Below are 20423 nucleotides of genomic sequence, written 5' to 3' on the forward strand. Positions count from 1 at the left end.
GGCCGGCGAGGGCCTTTCTGTGCGGAGTTTGCATGTTCTCCCCGTGTCCGCGTGGGTTTCCTCCGGGTGCTCCGGTTTCCCCCACAGTCCAAAGACATGCAGGTTAGACTAACTGGTGACTCTAAATTGTGATAAACAAAGATAAAAACTGTGCAAAAATGGCAGTACTGAATGGAAAACAAATAAGAAAATAAAAACAAATAAACTCTAATGGCACAAAAGTGACTCATGACTTTGCACCATTAGAGTTTATTTGTTTTTATTTATTGATGATGATGATGATGATTACAGTTAAGGGTATGCAGAGGTAAAGAAAACTTTGTTTTAATTTTATATTATGCTATTATATTTACTAAACAAAAGGTTTGTGAAGTATTTTTTAAAAAGTTGTTAGTGATATATGGAAAACAGCAGTACTGTGAATGTTCTCAGTGATGATGATGATGATGATGATGATGATGAAGGTAATTGGACCATAATTACAAATCAGTGGCTTTTAAGTGCAACAAACTTTGCTGCCATTTCTGAGCAATGTTTACTAAATTCTAAATTCATAATCCTTGTAAATTATTGCACAAATCCTCATTTTAAAGCTTTGTTTGATAAATACATGCAAATCTATGCAACATGCTCCTGTACAGTTAATAACCCAAGGCGCAGCTGACATTAATTCTGGTTCATTGTTTTGCTATTAATAGATTAGGTACTTGAAATGCAAGAACAAACACATCATCCCTGCTTTTGAGGGTTTTTTTTTTAATACTATCAAAAGACACAAAATAGAATGAATATCTCAAAAACCCAAGAAACAAAAACAATCAGTTTTGTAAATTTCAGGATTTAGGGACTTGTGTGAAGAGCATAAAAAGAACAAATATTCAGGGCCAAGCTCAAGATGGACCAATAACATTAACATCTATGGGCATCTGAGGTCAGTGCATTATATGCTGCAGTTAATGCACACATGCAATTAACTTTACATTCCTGTTTCATATTGCGCACAAGAAAACATCCTCAAGCCTGAAAAAAAATCCCCACTGACCCCTTGCAAGCTTACATAATCACATGTTCAATACATAGACAGCCGGTCATGCGTCACTTATTGAATTATGTAAAGTGTGTAATTGATGCACTTAAGATAGCCTGAATGTCAATTCTGATTCACCGAGTTATTTGTTCAGATGTTCAAATATTTGCTCTGAATAGAATGTTGCTGTGAACTCTTCCCTTCTGCAAGTCATCCCCAGTATTATATTATCAGTGAAGTTATTTGGATTGATCTGTGTGCATTTAACTGGATCACAGCCAGGATGTTACATTAGTGCAGCTACAGCTTCTGTCTGTGGAAATAATCAATAATTCAGCACATAAATGTTGCAGGAAAAAAGTGTGACCTTTAAATCCCTGCAGCTTTGTTTTGAAAACTCTTAATACGGTTAGATCTTAGTAAATATACATACATAGCAAGTACATCCAAACTATTGAAATTGTTCAATTTTTTTTTATTTTCTCTGTCAATTTCTCACAACTCATTCCAAAGACAATGAGGTTCTCATATCCCCTTTTGTGCAGTTTATTTTATTTTATATTTAAAGATTTATTCTAGCAGGACTTTTTTTTAAATAATAGCTCCAATGCAACCATGATCTGCACTTTTTTTTATAACTTTGCATCTTGCATATAAATATTAATCTGTCACAATGCATGATTTATGGTCTTTCATCTACCTCATATCAATTGTACACATCCCAAATTATCAGATTTTCTCCTGAAAAAAAAAAATCAACTCAAGGTGCCAATAGATGGAGACAAATCCTTTCTCTGGGACACTGTTTTCTCCACACAGTTGGTTTAGGCAGCTTTTGAAATTCTGAATGTGTTCAAATGTCTCATCTCATCTCATTATCTCTAGCCGCTTTATCCTTCTACAGGGTCGCAGGCAAGCTGGAGCCTATCCCAGCTGACTACGGGCGAAAGGCGGGGTACACCCTGGACAAGTCGCCAGGTCATCGCAGGGCCGACACAGACACAGACAACCATTCACACTCACATTCACACCTACGGTCAATTTAGAGTCACCAGTTAGCCTAACCTGCATGTCTTTGGACTGTGGGGGAAACCGGAGCACCCGGAGGAAACCCACGCGGACACGGGGAGAACATGCAAACTCCATACAAAAAGGCCCTCGCCGGCCCCGGGGCTCGAACCCGGACCTTCTTGCTGTGAGGCGACAGCGCTAACCACTACACCACCATGCCGCCCCTTGTCTTTGTACTATTTTCAATAAAATTTAGGGTTATTTTACAGTGTCCCAACTTTTTTTGGAAATGGGGTTGTAACACCACAGTGTTACAACCCCATAACACAGCATAATATTAAAAAAAAATACATTACAACTTGAAAAGTTTTGTTTTATATAAGAAGAATTTTTTTTTCTTTTGTTGGTAGTGATGGGAATTCTGACTCTTTTTAGTGAGTCAGATCATGTGGCTTAGCTCAGCGATGAGTCAACTCTTTTCGTCTATTACTTATTTTTTAATACCAATCAGCCATAACATTAAAACCACTGACAGGTGAAGTGAATAACATTATCTCCTCTCAAGGGATGGGATATATTATGCAGCAAGAGAACAGTCAGTTCTTGAAGTTGATGTGTTGGAAGCAGGAAAAATGGGCAAGTGTAAGGATCTGAGTGACTTTGACAAGGGCCAAATTGTGATGACTGGGTCTGATCATCTCCAAAATGGCACATCTTGTGGGGTGTTCCCAGTATGCAGTGGTTAGTACCTACCAAAAGTGGTCCAAGGAAGGACAACCGGTGAAATAGTGACATGGGCACCCAAGGCTCATTGAAGTGCATGGGGAGCGAAGGCCATCCCGTCTTGTCTGATCCCACAGAAGAGCTGTGCCAAGAGATGGTGTGTCAGCATGAGAAGTCAACAGGTAAACACTGTTATTTTTATAACTTGTCAGAAATACAGCTGTTTTGAAAATGTGAAAGTTAACCGCAACAATGATGTTTCCCCTGAAAATATATATTTAACCTCATTTTTGTAATGAAGATGGAATAGATTTGTAAATAATGATACTTTTAAATAATTGATACTGATGCAGAATTAGAATATGGTAATCCTGTACACTTTATACATGAGTGGCTGAGTAGTTGCTGTTTAATTAGCTACTAAACCGATATGATATTTTCTGCAAGGTTGACCGTGTAGCTCAATATTATACACTTTTGCTAGATTATACTGCACCTCTTAATTTGGACACCTTTGTACAGAAGAGTAAAGTGCACAATGTTGACACACCAGCAAAGTACAGATGTTGACATCAAAGTATCAAACCATTGTTGACATCAAGCCATCAAAGTACAGATGTTGACACACCGTCTCTCAGCACAGCTCTTCTGTGGGCTCAGACCAGACGGGCTAGCCTTCACTCCCCATGCACTTTACCCTTCTCCTGTAGTTTTATGATATGTTTTTCAATATTTCAATACGTTCACATTTTCTGCATTTCTTCTCTGGTTTTTGCTACTTGGTCAAAACATGCATCTCTTCATTCACACTAACACCTAGCTCCGAAGTTGAAGTGGTTTCTATGGAGGCGTTTTTGATCAAAGTAGAGAAAGTAGAAGGGCTCATATTGGTGATTTGGCTCAATGTTCATTTGTCGTCATCGACACATCACTAGTCATTGGACAAAAGAAGAAATGATGTTGGTGACCACTACATCCAGTTTCTGAACTTGTCAGCAGTCGGCATTTCCCCCAAAAAATGTTCTGGAAACATTAAAACATGACATTCTTTTATGGTTATATGGCAACTTTAGGTATTATTTGCTGTAATAACAAACTAACCTTCTGGGAACCTTCCGGGAGTTCTTCTGATCACGTTCTTTCATGCTTTTATAACAGGATGTTTAACAAATGGGCATTAGTTTGTGTAACTACAAACAAAGGTACAGTGATTCTTCACATAATGTTCTATTACATGAAGGTTTCAAAGGTCAACACAGGTTTCTTTTAGGTGTTCTTTTTATAGACAAAATTATTCATGTACAGCCCATTTACAGTGGTGCTTGAAAGTTTGTGAACCCTTTAGAATTTTCTATATTTCTGCATAAATATGACCTAAAACATCATCAGATTTTCACACAAGTCCTAAAAGTAGATAAAGAGAACCCAGTTAAACAAAGGAGACAAAAATATTATACTTGGTCATTTATTTATTGAGGAAAATGATCCAATATTACATATCTGTGAGTGGCAAAAGTATGTGAACCTTTGCTTTCAGTATCTGGTGTGACCCCCTTGTGCAGCAATAACTGCAACTAAACGTTTGCGGTAACTGTTGATCAGTCCTGCACACCGGCTTGGAGGAATTTTAGCCCATTCCTCCATACAGAACAGCTTCAACTCTGGGATGTTGGTGGGTTTCATCACATGAACTGCTCGCTTCAGATCCTTCCACAACATTTCAATTGGATTAAGGTCAGGACTTTGACTTGGCCATCCCAAAACATTAATTTTGTTCTTCTTTAACCATTCTTTGGTAGAACGACTTGTGTGCTTAGGGTCGTTGTCTTGCTGCATGACCCACCTTCTCTTGAGATTCAGTTCATAGACAGATGTCCTGACATTTTCTTTTAGAATTTGATGGTATAATTCAGAATTCATTGTTCTATCAATGATGGTAAGCCGTCCTGACCCAGATGCAGCAAAACAGGCCCAAACCATGATACTACCACCACCATGTTTCGCAGATGGGATAAGGTTCTTATGCTGGAATGCAGTGTTTTCCTTTCTCCAAACACAGCGCTTCTCATTTAAACCAAAAAGTTATATTTTGGTCTTATCCGTCCACAACACATTTTTCCAATAGCCTTCTGGCTTGTCCACATCATCTTTAGCAAACTGCAGACGAGCAGGAATGTTCTTTTTGGAGAGCTTTGGCTTTCTCTTTGCAACCCTGCCATGCACACCATTGTTGTTCAGTGTTCTCCTGATGGTGGACTCATGAACATTAACATTAGCCAATGTGAGAGAGGCCTTCAGTTGCTTAGAAGTTACCCTGGGGTCCTTTGTGACCTCGCTGACTATTACACGCCTTGCTCTTGGAGTGATCTTTGTTGGTTGACCACTCCTGGTGAGGGTAATAATGGTCTTGAATTTCCTCCATTTGTACACAATCTGTCTGACTGTGGATTGGTGGAGTCCAAACTCTTTAGAGATGGTTTTGTAACCTTTTCCAGCCTGATGAGCATCAACAACACTTTTTCTGAGGTCCTCAGAAATCTCCTTTGTTCGTGCCATGATACACTTCCACAAACATGTGTTGTGAAGATCAGACTTTGATAGATCCCTGTTCTTTAAATAAAACAGGGTGCCCACTCACACCTGATTGTCATTGCATTGATTGAAAACACCTGACTCTAATTTCACCTTCAATTTAACTGCTAATCCTAGAGGTTCACATACTTTTGCCACTCACAAATATGTAACATTGGATCATTTTCCTCAATAAATAAATGACTAAGTATAATATTTTTGTCTCATTTGTTTAACTGGGTTCTCTTTATCTACTTTTAGGACTTGTGTGAAAATATGAGGATGTTTTAGGTCATATTTATGCAGCAATATAGAAAATCCTAAAGGGTTCACAAACTTTCAAGCACCACTGTAGATAAACATTTTCATAGAAATTACAGTAGATAGTCCACTGTGTTATATTTCTCAAATCAATGTAGATCATTTATCATAGCTGTAAAGAGGATATTTGAGTTACCGCAGCCTTTCTGTCAGCTCGAATCTTTTTGATCATTCTTCTGACTTCAGCCCTCATCAACAAGGTGTTTTCACCCCCACAACTGCTGCTCAATGGATGCCCCACCACCATCATTCTGTGTAAACTCTAGAGACTGTGGGTGTGAAAATCCCAACAGATCAGCAGTTATAGAAATACTCAAGCCAGCTTATCTGACACCAACCATTCCACAGTAAGACACCGAGATTACATTTGATGATTGATGTGAACATTAACTGAAGCTTTTGATCTGTATGCGGGTTATTTCAAGTATTTTGCTGCTACCGCGTGATTGGCTAATTGGATAGTTGCATGAATGTACAGGTGTACAAGGGTTCCTGTAAATGCCCAGTTAGTGTACATAACCTATGTTGATATATCTGATCAACTGGCAATTTATTAGCTATGTCAATATTTTAAAAATTACATTAAACAGTTATTCCATGAAATCGAGTCGTACATGACTCATGAGCTGATAGCCGGCGAGGTGCTTAGTGCCGAGTAGGCTGTAAGCCATGTACTACGAGATCGAGTGGAATAACTGTTTTATTCTATCCACACTCACTGGATTTTGAGAAACGGAGCATTTTTCTCATCTCATCTCATTATCTCTAGCCGCTTTATCTTTCTACAGGGTCGCAGGCAAGCTGGAGCTTATCCCAGCTGACTACGGGCGAAAGGCGGGGTACACCCTGGACAAGTCGCCAGGTCATCACAGGGCTGACACATAGACACAGACAACCATTCACACTCACATTCACACCTACGGTCAATTTAGAGTCACCAGTTAACCTAACCTGCATGTCTTTGGACTGTGGGGGAAACCAGAGCACCCGGAGGAAACCCACGCGGACACGGGGAGAACATGCAAACTCCACACAAAGGCCCTCGCTGGCCACGGGGCTTGAACCCGGACCTTCTTGCTGTGAGGCGACAGCGCTAACCACTACACCACCATGCTGCCAACAGAGCATTTTTTATTTTTTGCAAATTCAATAAATAAAAACTTTGTACAAAACGTCCGACAAAATCACTTCCACTTACAATGTCAACTAGTCAGTGAAATGACAGGAGCAATTTGTGAAAATGCTATAATAATAATACTTGAAAAAAAAAAAATACGTTTACCATCAAATACTTTCATTCCATATTTGCTTTTTTTGTATTTTTTGGGTTTTGTTTTTGAGTAACACGCAACACGCTCCACCATTTTGTTCTTCTCTACTCATGGTATATGAGCTGATATCCTAGTAGTAGAGTAGCCAATCAGAGCGTGTGATTGCTCATATCCAGTGAATGTGGACAGAATAAAATGAATGTCCATTGAGTACACTAAAATGCATGTTTACACAAGAATTCTTTTATTGAAATGTTTGTTTTTTGTCTATACAACTATTTCAGGGTGTCTCTTACCCATCAAAACAGTGAAAATACATAAGTGTGCACAGAAAAGGAAAAACACTTTATTTTTCATAAAGCTTTGGAACATTCTCCATGAGCAGAAAACAAAAATGAACATGGTACACTAGACAATCGGCAATATTGACTTCTTTAACTTCATGTTGTACGCTAGTACCCTGAAAATGAGTCTGCCTCATACAAAGTTGATAAATATAAAATATTAGAGCAGTATCTGGTAGCTACAACATGCTTACGTACAAATGAACACAGGACAAAATGTAACAAAATTATTTTTTTTAAATCATAATATTTAAAAGGAAAAAAAAGACGACAACATGGTATAATTAGGGAACAGGAACAAGCCATTTTTAAAAAAATAACTATTTGCAAATGAGGAAAACCATATAATTGTAAAGTAATGTGCAGCTGAACTAGTTCTACACTAATGAGCGTGTAGTGTATTACAGTATGTATTAATTTAATTCTTATTTATTAATGGAATGACCACCAGGGGGCCACAAAAGCATAATAGCAAAATTAGCTTGTGTAGACAGGAGGTAGATGGATGTGTTGTGATGTATTACAGTGGAATACAGTCCTCTGTTCCTATGTTCAACGAGAGGAAATTTGTGTTTCTATAGTAACACTGCTAATAAGGAACGCATGTGTTTGTATCTCCTTCATCAATCCCTACGAACAGGGCAAAAAAAATAAAAAAGGTAATAAGAATGTTACAAAATATCACAAAAAAAGGTTATAATACAACAGAAAAGGACATTTTTATTCTCGAACGCAGCCAGTGCGTTCAGCAGACCTTGACGAGCGGCTCTCGTCCTCACTTGGCAGTCGCTCACACACGCATTACAAATACCTCGGGTATTAAAAAAAAAAAAAAGTCAACATGTACAACAGAAAAATAAGAACAAAATAAGTCTATACTTAAATTAATATTGTATACTATTAATGTACAGTACTAGTACACAGGATGCTGGTTTTAATATTAGTCTTGTTTTTTTTTTTTTTAAATAATCTGTCCAGAGTTGGCTAACCAGCAGCAAACTCAGAAGACGACTCAAAAGCAACCAAACGCCTCATGAGACAGCAGAAAATGTATCATGAGTTGCAGCCAAGCGAGAACAATAACTTGGCATAAGAAAAAAAATCGTATTTAACGGATAAGTGATAATCTTTACAAAGTGATGAAAGACCGTCCTGAAATATCCAGGTCTCCATCACACACAGAAAAACTTAAAGTAGTGATTGTCATTTCCCTTAAAATTCAGGGCTACTTCTCACTTCTTGAGGGGGGGGGAAAAATGGTGACTCAGCTGGCTTGCCAGAAGTTTAATGATGCCGACTTGGACTTGGGTTCTTCAGTTCTTCAGGAAAACTACATCCTGTTTAGCAGAGAGGACCTGCAAAAAGTCCACAGAGATGAATCAGGACAATGTGGCCGTATGAGGGAACATTCATTTTCAAACTTTAAATCTGATTTTGATATCAAAAGCACAGTGAGTGCTATCAGGTGTGACTTTTAAATCAAGGTCATATATAACTAGACTCATCAGACCGACAACGTTGCATTAAAACCAAAACCATCCCCGTGTCCAAAACTGCTCACTCGTTCACTACTCCCTACATAGGGAATTACTATATAGAGGACTATATAGCGAGCACATTGGTAAAATTTATTAAAAAAAAAAAACTTTGACTACTCCGTTGCGCCGGTATTTACGTCATTACTGTCGCACAATTAAAACATGCCAGATCAGTCGGCTGGTGGGTTTTCAAAATAATACATACATGCATGTATTTTTGTGATAAATACATATTATACTGAGCGTATTTCCCACATTAATCAATACAAAGTACTTTGTGTCTGCTGCATCTTTCAGTTCTTTTAAATCAAGGCTGAATACTTTCTTCTTTGCCGCTGCCTTTTATTAAATCAAATTTGAGGCTTTTGATTAATTCCTCACTTTGCACTGTAACTTATTCTTGCATTTTATGTGTCTTATTCCATTTTAGCTTTTTTCTATTCTCTTACTATTTGTAATTGTACCTGAATGTCCATTTATAATGTGTTTCTTCCTCCGTCCATTCACCCCAACACACTTTTTTTCTTGCAGTGCAACCACGATGCATATTGCTTGGTTAGTGACCATCGGTTGTACACTACTTTTCACGGTGCATTGTGGTAGGGGTCGACCGATAATCGTCCTGGCCGATATATCGGGCCGATATTCTGCATTTTTAGGGTTGTCGGTATCGGCCATAATTTCCACCGATATGCCGATAACATGCCTTTTTGCAGCCATTTCGTTCCTAACGTGACTGTCACTGCACGTCCTTTCCTGCACTCGCCTCTCTGAGTTCAAGAACACGGTCCCGCCCACCACAACATCTGATTTGTTTGGCACAAGAGATATAGCCAATCGACACGTGTAGCTAAACGCTGTGAACTGTTTCAAGGTGGCCATAAGGGCACTCGGGCAGAAGCGGCACAAGGGATACAGCCAATCAACACGCGTAGCTAAACGCTGTGAACTGTTTCAAGGCGGCCGTACGGGCACTCCGGCAGAAGCAGATCCCACTTCAGGGTAAGGACACGCTGCTTTTGCCGCAATAAGTCACAAACACACAAGTTGCAAAAGCACAACATCATTATATGTTTACATTCTTCATCTACTACTCGTTAAAATTGTCCATTTGCATCTGTGTAGCCAGGCAAACTTAGCTTATGGAAGGAAGCACTTGAATTAGCCTACAACCAACTAGTCTCACTGAAACTACATGTAATGCTTCCTTCACTACAATATAATCCTCCTAAATTGGGAATATTAGGCTTGGGCATTAAAAGCATTAGAATGTAGATGGTTACTTGTTAAGCTGTTACATAAATGTTTGATTTTACTTTTTAAAAAATGCTGCAGGCAGCTCCCTACACTTGATTTGTTATTTAAAAACTACTTGAAGTTGGTAAGAGTGTATTTTCATTTATTTTCCACTGAAAATGGTGAGCTGTAATATAGTAGGGAGTGATTTATTTTTTTTTATTGGTGAATATTTTATTATTATTTTATTTCTCATTTTATTCTAACTAATGTTTGACTTTATTGTACAAATGCTGCTGGCATCTCCCTGCACAAAATTTCATGTTCAATTTTACAATTAAACATACATTTCATGGATATGAAGGTCTGTGTCAGTGTGTGCTATGTTTAATTTCATGTGAATTATAATGTTTACATTTATCGGTTGCACATATTGGTTATCGGCATCCCAATTCCATAATAATCGGTATCGGCCCTGAAAAAAAAAAAAACGGTCGATCCCTACATTGTGGGATACTATGAGTGCACTATATAGGGTGTAATAATTCTATTATTGTGCCCTATACTATGAGTGCACTAGGGAGTGATTTCGGACACAGGGCATGCGTCTCCCAGACACCAGCTGATGTGTCCCATTTCCTGTCGCTTATCACTTCTTCTCTGTCCACTACAGAGTTAATTTCCTCCCACTGAAACACTGACAGTTGTGCTTTTGCCTCCGCCTGGGCCTGAGCACGTTCTGCTGATCCACACAGAATCCCGTAATGTGACAGATCCTGTCGCAGTGGGGAAAATGCCTCACTCTATCCATCACCCTTTCTCCATCGACCCCTCCCTGTACGGTTTGGACGGCTGTTAGGAAACGTGACTGCATACGCAGCCAAGTGGACTCTCCCTCGCCAGACTCTGGGGAGGGGTTGCGTTTAGTCATTTTTTGCTCACATTATCAGTGTTCCATGCTGTGCCTTTCAATATGGTGCTGGACCACTGTTTTTCCACAACTTGGCACATTAATGGAAATGATGTTCTCGCTGCTAATGCTAGATCGACAAGTTCCATGAATGCTTTTCTTATAAATGTAAAGGTATTTTAAGGAAGTATTTTATTCATTTTGAACACTACTCCATTTTCCTGGAACAGTTTGCCACCAAGTGTTTTTATTCCTTACTTAACTGTACATCTGTATGGGACACTGTGCTCAGACGGCTTTTATCAACATGTAAAAGTCACAGCAAAAAAAAAAAAAGTCTGGCCACAAATGCCCAAAGGCTATCATAAACAACTGTTCAGCTGTGATGATTGAATGTTCACACTCACACACCTAAGAGATTTCCATCTGTCCTTTTCCATGTTGTTCTCCGGTCCTTCGCTCTCATAGGATGCCAGGTACAAAGCTGTCAACAGATAAGACACAGAATACAATGTGTCACTTCATCAGAGACCTTGTTTTTGACTCATTATTATCTCTTGCACTTTCTCACGAGAGGTATTACTTCACACATGAGTTAATCAGAGCACGTGATGTGTGTAAGGCATGCGCCTGTCTGATTGTGTCAAATCTGATAGGTATTGACTAATGACAGGTATGAGGCAGCACTGGGAGTTCTTGTATAAATGATGCGTAGTCACTAAATAGATTACAGAGCTGGGTGTGTTTAGTCAGCAGGTTGGCCGTGCTGTCTGGGTGGGAGGGATGTTATTTACTCTCTCATGTCAGTCACAGCGACACTAACCAACTGAGATCATACACAGTACCAGTCAAAAAAGTTTCTACACCCCTACTCCTTCATAGGTTTTTCTGTCTCAGCTCATTATCTCTGGCCGCTTTATCCTGTTCTACAGGGTCGCAGGCGAGCTGGAGCCTATCCCAGCTGACTACGGGCGAAAGGCGGGGTACACCCTGGACAAGTCGCCAGGTCATCACAGGGCTGACACAGACAACCATTCACACTCACATTCACACCTACGGTCAATTTAGAGTCACCAGTTAACCTAACCTGCATGTCTTTGGACTGTGGGGGAAACCGGAGCACCCGGAGGAAACCCACGCGGACACGGGGAGAACATGCAAACTCCACACAGAAAGGCCCTCGCCGACCACGGGGCTCGAACCCGGACCTTCTTGCTGTGAGGCGACAGCGCTAACCACTACACCACCGTGCCGCCCCACAAGACATCGATACTATGAAATACCATATGGAATTGTGTACACAAGTGGTTTTTTGTTGTTTTTTTAAAGTTTCATATTTTAGATTCTTCAAAATAGCCAGTGGTGACGCTTTACACATTATTGACATTATCTTAACCAGCTTCATGAGGTCGTCACCTGGAATGCTTTTCAACTAACAGGTGTCTCGTCAAAAGTTAATTAGTGCAATTTCTTGCCTTCTTAATGCGTTCGAGATCAAACAGTAAATAATAAAAATACAGTAAACAGCCCTATTCCGGAACTGTAGTAATCCATATTATGTCAAGAACCGCTCGACTAAGTAAAGAGAAACGACATCCATCATTACTTTAAGACATGAAGTGACTTTTAATTAATAAAAATAAAGAAAAACATTAAATTAGAAGGTGTGTCCAAACTTGACTAGTACTGTATGCGCAAGAGGGTAGATCAAGCTTTCTTCCGAGTGTGTTAAGCTGCACAGTAAGGCAGTACATATTAACTTTCTCCCTGCCCAGTTGGGAGCTGTTGTATGACAGAGGGCTGGCTGGTGGGTAGGAATTGGGAGGTGACCAAATTGAGGAGGAAACGAGAGGGAAAAGTTATGGCGTTAAGGAAATGATTTGCATTAGTTGGCTAGAACCCAAACAGTCATGTGCTACGGGTAAAAGAAGGATAGTGCATAGTTCAAAGTGTTAAAAACGTATTAGAAATGAAGCACTGGTCTAGACTTTTCTCTAGATTATGCACATGTGGACAAGCTGATGAGGAATACTGTTCTTTTTAAAGTTACACACTAGCTCATGGAGTGTTAAGGTTCGAAATCCCAAACTGAAAAAATGGTCAGATCCCTCCAGCAGGACTTGCCACTATCTTAACCATGTGCTTTCAGCATGAAGGAACCGGCTTACCATCCTCGCTAAAGATGGGAGCGGTGAGGAGGTACTGCAGAATCTTGCGGTCCTTCTCAAACGGGCACTCCACTTTCTTCCAGGTCATGAACTCGTTCACTTGCTTGCCCAGCTCCCACAATTTCTGCAAAACAATAGCAAGATACTAAAACGTTAAAGCCCAGCCCTGTGTCTTAGCATTCAGCAGACACCCACAGCACAAAAGCTTGATACTGCAAACTGCAGACTTCCTCATTCTGCATGCGTGCAACAGTGGCCTGTATGTGGATGTGGCCGTTGCTATGCTTAGCTAACAATTTCCTCCGCAGTTAAGCAACTATTAAAATGGACAGTAATTGTTTCCACTTCCCTCAATAAAAAGGAACTTAAAAAAAAAAGAGCATACCTCAAAATTGACATGTCCATTTGGGAGCCGGTTAGCACATCCTTCGTTTAGAAAGATTATGTCCTTGATCAAGAGGCTGAAGAATGGAATGACAATCTGAAAGAGGAAAAACAGCATAATGAGTCAACAAACATTAGTTGTAAAGGAAGTAAATTTTAGTTACTAGGCAAGAATCTAAACAACCCAGGCAGCATTTGAACAAAACAAGCCAGTTCAGTCCTGTGAACATAAACTATAAGGTCATGTTTGGTCTTCGATTATGAGATACAGACGAAAACTACAAGATTAGTTAACCTTAGCTGACCTCAAAAAGTAACATGTCAAGAAGTACACCTGTTTCTACCACACTAGTGTGCACTTACAATGACTCATAAAAGGAGGCAGACACCTTGTAAATGAAACAAGAGCTCAGCTGGCACGCAACACCTGAGCTGAAATCCCTCACAGCAAAATGCATAAGCCCATACAGAAAGAAAATGATCAGAACAGCCACCAGTCTCACGCAAAAAGAAATATTAAAGCAGAATTTTGGATTTAAATTAAAAAATCTTGACGGGTCAATAAGCCTTGACGCTGAAACCAAATTAAAATTAATAAAATGTCTCATAATGTTGAGGCTACACATTAGGGAACAACAGGTATTCACCTATAAAAGGGTTTCGTGTAAACATTTGCATCACCGTCATCCGTCATCAACATCAGCAACGTCTAATTAAAAGACGTTTTATTAGCATTATTCCTCTGCCAGATTTTTGGACAGTTTCTTCTCCCGCAGTTTTCGAGCTAGAGAGACCCCAGGTTACCTTTAAACTGTGCGGTCTCATCGGGAATGGTGTGCTTGTATACATCTTTTGGATCGATGCACCTGTTCTCTCGTTCTTGTCATTTTTCTGTTTTTTTTTCCCCCATAGAAAATTAAATGGGGCTCACTTTTCAAGTCGTCCTGCTCGGACACATTTCATCAGAGACCCACCAGGCCAACTCCCCCGACGCGTAAATGCAATCGGTTCCGACCCACACTTTTTTTTTTCCCCCCCCTTTCTTTTCGCTGATCCCTTTTTCCTCATTCACTTCTATTCATTCTTGGTCCAATTCAAATGAATGGAGTTTCGGGAGAAAAACTTTCACTCTGTCAGTTTTTTAACCTGAGTAACCTTCATGAAACATCACGTGATGCCTCAGGCCAAGTCCTCCCACATATATCCATCCCCTCATCTGAGACATGCACTTGTCTTTTCCTTGGCTTTCACGCATCCCTTTTTCCCACCATAAACTTCCATTCATTTTTGGCCCCATTCGAATGAATGGAGTTTTGCTCAGTAGCACTTTTACCAAACATCCACCAAATTTCACATGGCACCTCAGGCTAACTCACCCATACGATTTCACACACACACACACACACAGAAATGATGTTAAAGCTATGCTGCATCTTTAAAATACCCCGCATTGCTCTTCAGAGAATGCACACTCATTTTAAATACACTTCTATCTTTGTAGTTTCAATTCAACACAACTGTAACACACAGTAATAGGTTTGTTTTGTTGATGAGGAACTACACTGAGTATGTAAGATGAGTCAACCTTAGGATCAGCTGAAGCCAGACTCGAAAAACGTTAACCCCAAACCCAAAGCTGATATTGGCCCACTGTGTCTTCTATTTGAGAGGAATAAATAGGACGAAGGCTTATCTTAAGTAATTGAACTACATTCAAAATTTTCAGTAGGGAAAATCATGCATCTAGATTTACATGCACATTCAGAGAAACGATGCAGAATTAACAGACTTCTGTGGTGATTGGTTGTTTATAGTCTGCTATACACACAGACACAACATGATTTGCTTTAGTTCCCGTGTGTCCCCCAAGTGACGACCAAATCCAAAACAGATCTGATTTGGGCAAAACAAAGTTGCAGAGTCACCACTACTGTGGAGAAAGCTCCATCAACAAACACCCCCACCCAATGAATAAGATGGGGAGGTGAACATTCCAGGGTTTCTTGGGAACATTCTGTCTTATAGCCACAGAAAATACAGCTCTTTCCCACTCCATTTTCACAAAAGGCCATCACCTTCGAGAATGAGACAAAAGTGTGACAAAAACCGTCAGTGTTTGTGTCTAAATGACGGAATGCAGCATATGTCCACTAAACACTGGATAACTGCGGGCAGTCTGGAGCAAGTCATCCCATGTCAACATCATTCTTGGAACAGGCCAGCTGTCACGTTGTTTCAGAGAACAGAACATTTTCAGGGGGAAAAAAAAAAAAAAAAAAAAAAAAAAAACAGCATGCGCCCTCCCCCTTTTGTGACGTCTCGCCCAGAAAATTCGGACCCATTTATGGCTCGGTCCATCCACCCTTTACCCTCTGAGGACGCTTCATTACATAACGTTTTTTTGGCTGGAGCTGAGAGCAGACGCAGTTTGGTGAGAATACTGGGAGGGTTTGATGGCAGCGATAACAAAAGCCCAGTGAGGGCAGTGTTACAGATGATCTCAGTTCACAAAATGTTCCCAATACGCTCCTCATTTTACAGCTGGCTGAAACATTGTCAGCTACGATCTTGTGATACAATCTTCCTCTGTGTCATAAATGGCATAATTATGTATCATTACAACAAACCTGATCCTGTTTACTGCTTACAATTGCTCGATATATATATATAGCAGATCGGAAATAAAAGCAGTTTTACGAACATGAAGAAAACAAAAGATGGAGAATAACTACGCATGTCCTGTGTAAAGGTGAAATGACTGGCTTAAAACAAGAAAAACTTGCGCAGCGACTGTCAGCTGCTGACTGACAGCAGCCTTACCTTTTCTCTGCTGGTATGTGCAGTTATAGATCTCTGTGTTGCCCCACGTAGCGCTGTTCTGTAGTTGTAGAAGTTGCTGGATGGGTCCATCTGGTGCTACAGAAAGAGAGTAGGACATTAGGTTGCTACAACAGTGACCTGAGGCACTTCTCTCTGGTACCAACCCAACACATGTTCTCTCTACTGTTCTTTCACAGGGATTTTTGCAGATACACTACCGTTCAAAAGTTTGGGGTCACCCAGACAATTTTGTGTTTTCCATGAAAAGTCACACTTTTATTTACCACCATAAGTTGTAAAATGAATAGAAAATATAGTCAAGACATTTTTCTGGCCATTTTGAGCATTTAATCGACCCCGCAAATGTGATGCTCCAGAAACTCAATCTGCTCAAAGGAAGGTCAGTTTTATAGCTTCTCTAAAGAGCTAAACTGTTTTCAGCTGTGCTAACATGATTGTACAAGGGTTTTCTAATCATCCATTAGCCTTCTGAGGCAATGAGCAAACCCATTGTACCATTAGAACACTGGAGTGAGAGTTGCTGGAAATGGGCCTCTATACACCTATGGAGATATTGCACCAAAAACCAGACATTTGCAGCTAGAATAGTCATTTACCACATTAGCAATGTCTCATCTCATCTCATTATCTCTAGCCGCTTTATCCTGTTCTACAGGGTCGCAGGCAAGCTGGAGCCTATCCCAGCTGACTACGGGCGAAAGGCGGGGTACACCCTGGACAAGTCGCCAGGTCATCACAGGGCTGACACATAGACACAGACAACCATTCACACTCACACTCACACCTACGGTCAATTTAGAGTCACCAGTTAACCTAACCTGCATGTCTTTGGACTGTGGGGGAAACCGGAGCACCCGGAGGAAACCCACGTGGACACCATGCAAACTCCGCACAGAAAAGCCCTTGCCGGCCATGGGGCTCGATTACGGACCTTCTTGCTGTGAGGCGACAGCGCTAACCACTGCACCACCGTGCCGCCTCATTAGCAATGTATAGAGTGGATTTCTGATTAGTTTAAAGTGATCTTCACTGAAAAGAACAGTGCTTTTCTTTCAAAAATAAGGAAATTTCAAAGTGACCCCAAACTTTTGAACGATAGTGTAGATGTGTGTCGTGCCACGGGATTTTTGTACCAGATGCCCTGTTTAAAGAATGCACAGAAACAGCATTGGAAAGCGCGTGATATTTTGCACCGTTTTTGCTGGCTGATCCAGTAACGATCAACGAATAATCACCTCAATAGCGCCCCGACGGGATACATTTACCACTTTTAACATCATCCACGACTGGAACAAGTATAGATCTTCCTTTGGCCATAAAAATCTGCAAATGACATTTTGATTTGTAGTCAAAAAAGGCGTCGATCATGCGAGCGCAGTTTTCGCTGTCTACAGCTCACTGGGATGGATCCTGGCAGTGACCGTGACTAAACGTGTTTTGTGCCTTGCTGTGTTGGACTGAGGCTGGTTCTAGAGGACTTGAGACAGGGACTCGTTTTCAGTGACTACCGTGTAGTTACTGTCCAGAACCAGAAATGAGTCAACACTTGACAGCATCTTTTCATTGAACATGTACTGACTGATTCAGAGTCCTGGTCTCCATGTTTTCAACACTGCATGTTCAGAGGTTAGAAAAAGAGTAAAAACATATTTTATGACTATCAACAACAGTTCTGGTTTTGTTGGTAATATTTTGTACAGGTTAAAGTCGATCCCATGTTAGAAACAGAGCGTCGGCGACTAATTGTCTGACATAATTGGCACAGTGCCAAAAAGGAGTTTGGCGCGGTGCCAACCAATCAATGAGGTATCAAATTAAATTACCTATAGCTGATTTGCAAATCCATTATATAAGTATTGTCATTCTGGTCTAAAAATACACTTTAGACCTAGCTGAAACATCTTGTACATGGACATTTTGAAGGCTCTCTGCCTGGAAAATGGACCATTTTGGGTTGCGCCCACACGATTTCATGTCAGATTTATAGTAACTTCCCTTGGTCCAATTTCACTTTGGTTTGTATTTCCTGCATGCAGAGGCTTAGCAGACTTGGTAGTTTAATGCAGCAGGTATAACTCAAAATCCAGAATCTGAGCATCTGGTATGGAAATCTGGTGGGGTGACACAAATAAACACTGAAATAAGTGGTTCTTGTCACAAGTTGCTTCGGAATGTTCTTGCACAGGAACATCACGTATACATAACGTTAAAATTGGCCCAAGATGTCCAAGTGGTTTGAACATGACCCGAGTGTGAAACAAAATTAATCCCACGACAACAAGGCAGGGTTTCTTCAAACGTCCATTGTAGGATAATGCCTGCAGCTTGAACGCTCTAGGTTTTGACAGGGAAGACAAAGAGCCACCTAAACCCTTTAATCTTCAAACCCTCAGATCTCAGAGTTTGTAAGGAAAAAGAGAACATCGCTTTACTAGCGCTTGTCCGCTGGAGGGAAAATGCATCACCGAGTGATGGAGGACTGCGAGTATGTAGACAGCAAACTCCCTGAAGACTCCTTTCCCAAACTGTCTTAACATACTGAAATGCCAAAGCCCTGAAATCTGGAAAGAACCCCGGGACTGTGGTGGTTAACAGAAGGGTGTATGTTTATTTTATAAAAGTCAATTATCCAGCTCACTGACTCTAAAGGTGAAGCAATCATTTGTAGATGCTAAATAAGCAGTGTGCACGAAGAATCAATTGTTTTTTAAACATTTTCAAGCCTACGTAAAGGCCGAACTATGAACTCGCGGGATATTTAATTGGAATGAATGGTTCTGTATATTATATTAGCGTGGGCTGAGCCACATGCATGCCTGAGTCACAACATGTGCTTGGAGTGCTGCTGTAAGACATGTGTAGTCATTCGACGTTGTTGTGCTCCTCTTGTTATCCCCACGCATGCTCCTACACATTCATATCTCACACTACACACACACTATGATAAATACATTAAAAAAAAAATACCAACCTCCAGAATATCAAACTTGGCTGTTTTGACCTTGGCCCAGGTCTTCTTTAGGCGTGATACTGGACTCATATTCATGCCAGCTGTAACAAAAAGACACACACACCAGGTCAGCACAGGACAGGACAACACCCAAGTCCCATTTCTGCCACAGCTGCAGTTTTGAAGCTTCCATTTCTCAGGAACAAAAGCATTCGTGTGCGCATCACTTCCCCCTAAACGTCTGGTTAGACTATCTGATCAAGCTCTACTATGCTGATCCACCTAGTGATGACCAAAGCAAGAGTGATTCAGTAGTCTTTATCCGATGGCTGGGTGACTACGGAGGCATACGATCTTTTGGTTTCATTCTGGAGGATTGGCAGGCAGGAGAAATAAACAGTAGATTTATAATGACTAATGTCCATCACATTATTTTTTTTTAATTCACAGAACATTGATTCTACTCATATTTTTTTAAAAAGCAGCCATGTTTTTTTTCTTGCAAGTCAAGAAAGACATCGCCGTCACCCCAAACAAAAAACTGATACCATCTACAGACACGATTACAAAAGAAACCCATTTATCGTGCTGACAGGTGTTGGGTACAGATCTGTCCCATCTCCCTCTTCTATCTACTGTCTTTGAAAATGGTGAGAATAATGATCCGGCCTCATGCCAAGACGCGTGCTCATGGCCTATTCACCCAGCACAATGGTCTAGCCTCCACACAGTAAACCTTTCTCATGACTATTTTGTTCTCTGCTGCTGACTTTAATATATGCACACACACTCTCTCTCTCTAAACTCTTGTGTAAGAGTATTGGCCTATTGGTTTGCCTCTAGGGAAAATGCTAGAAAAGGCCAGCTGGTTTCACTCCTCCCATCTTTCCCCTCTTTCGTCTATCGAGATGGTCAGTGCTGACCATCTGCGTGTAGATCCCAGGCTCCAACGCAGCATCTGCGTTTTCACCCGTGTACACTGTAGTAGTAACGTTATACTAACCTACAATAGACCTAGTGAAGGTGCATTTTATCACTCCTACCACAGAACTACTAAAAAGAAGACCCGTCTTTTATGCCGATTCAAAATTTGACTTTTCGCAATAAGGTTCAGGCACAACGACGGTT

At 40.5% G+C, this 20423-nt stretch overlaps 1 protein-coding gene across 2 annotated transcripts in view; it reads right to left on the reverse strand.

Moving 5' to 3' along the window:
- Positions 1-7151: 7151 nt before the first annotated feature.
- The window catches only part of rasgef1ba (RasGEF domain family, member 1Ba), a 136344-nt gene continuing 123072 nt past the window's right edge, over positions 7152-20423 (reverse strand). For both annotated transcript variants that reach the window (XM_060907255.1, XM_060907254.1), the window contains 6 exons: positions 19317-19396; positions 16325-16420; positions 13506-13601; positions 13121-13244; positions 11364-11436; positions 7152-8623 (listed from right to left, as the gene is read on the reverse strand). In XM_060907255.1, the coding sequence (XP_060763238.1) occupies positions 8599-8623; positions 11364-11436; positions 13121-13244; positions 13506-13601; positions 16325-16420; positions 19317-19396 (494 nt within the window). In that variant the 3' untranslated portion in view covers positions 7152-8598. The remainder of the gene's footprint in view (positions 8624-11363; positions 11437-13120; positions 13245-13505; positions 13602-16324; positions 16421-19316; positions 19397-20423) is intronic.

The sequence above is a fragment of the Neoarius graeffei genome, chromosome 24, assembly GCF_027579695.1.
Source record: "Neoarius graeffei isolate fNeoGra1 chromosome 24, fNeoGra1.pri, whole genome shotgun sequence".
NCBI classification, from domain to species: Eukaryota; Metazoa; Chordata; class Actinopteri; order Siluriformes; family Ariidae; genus Neoarius; species Neoarius graeffei.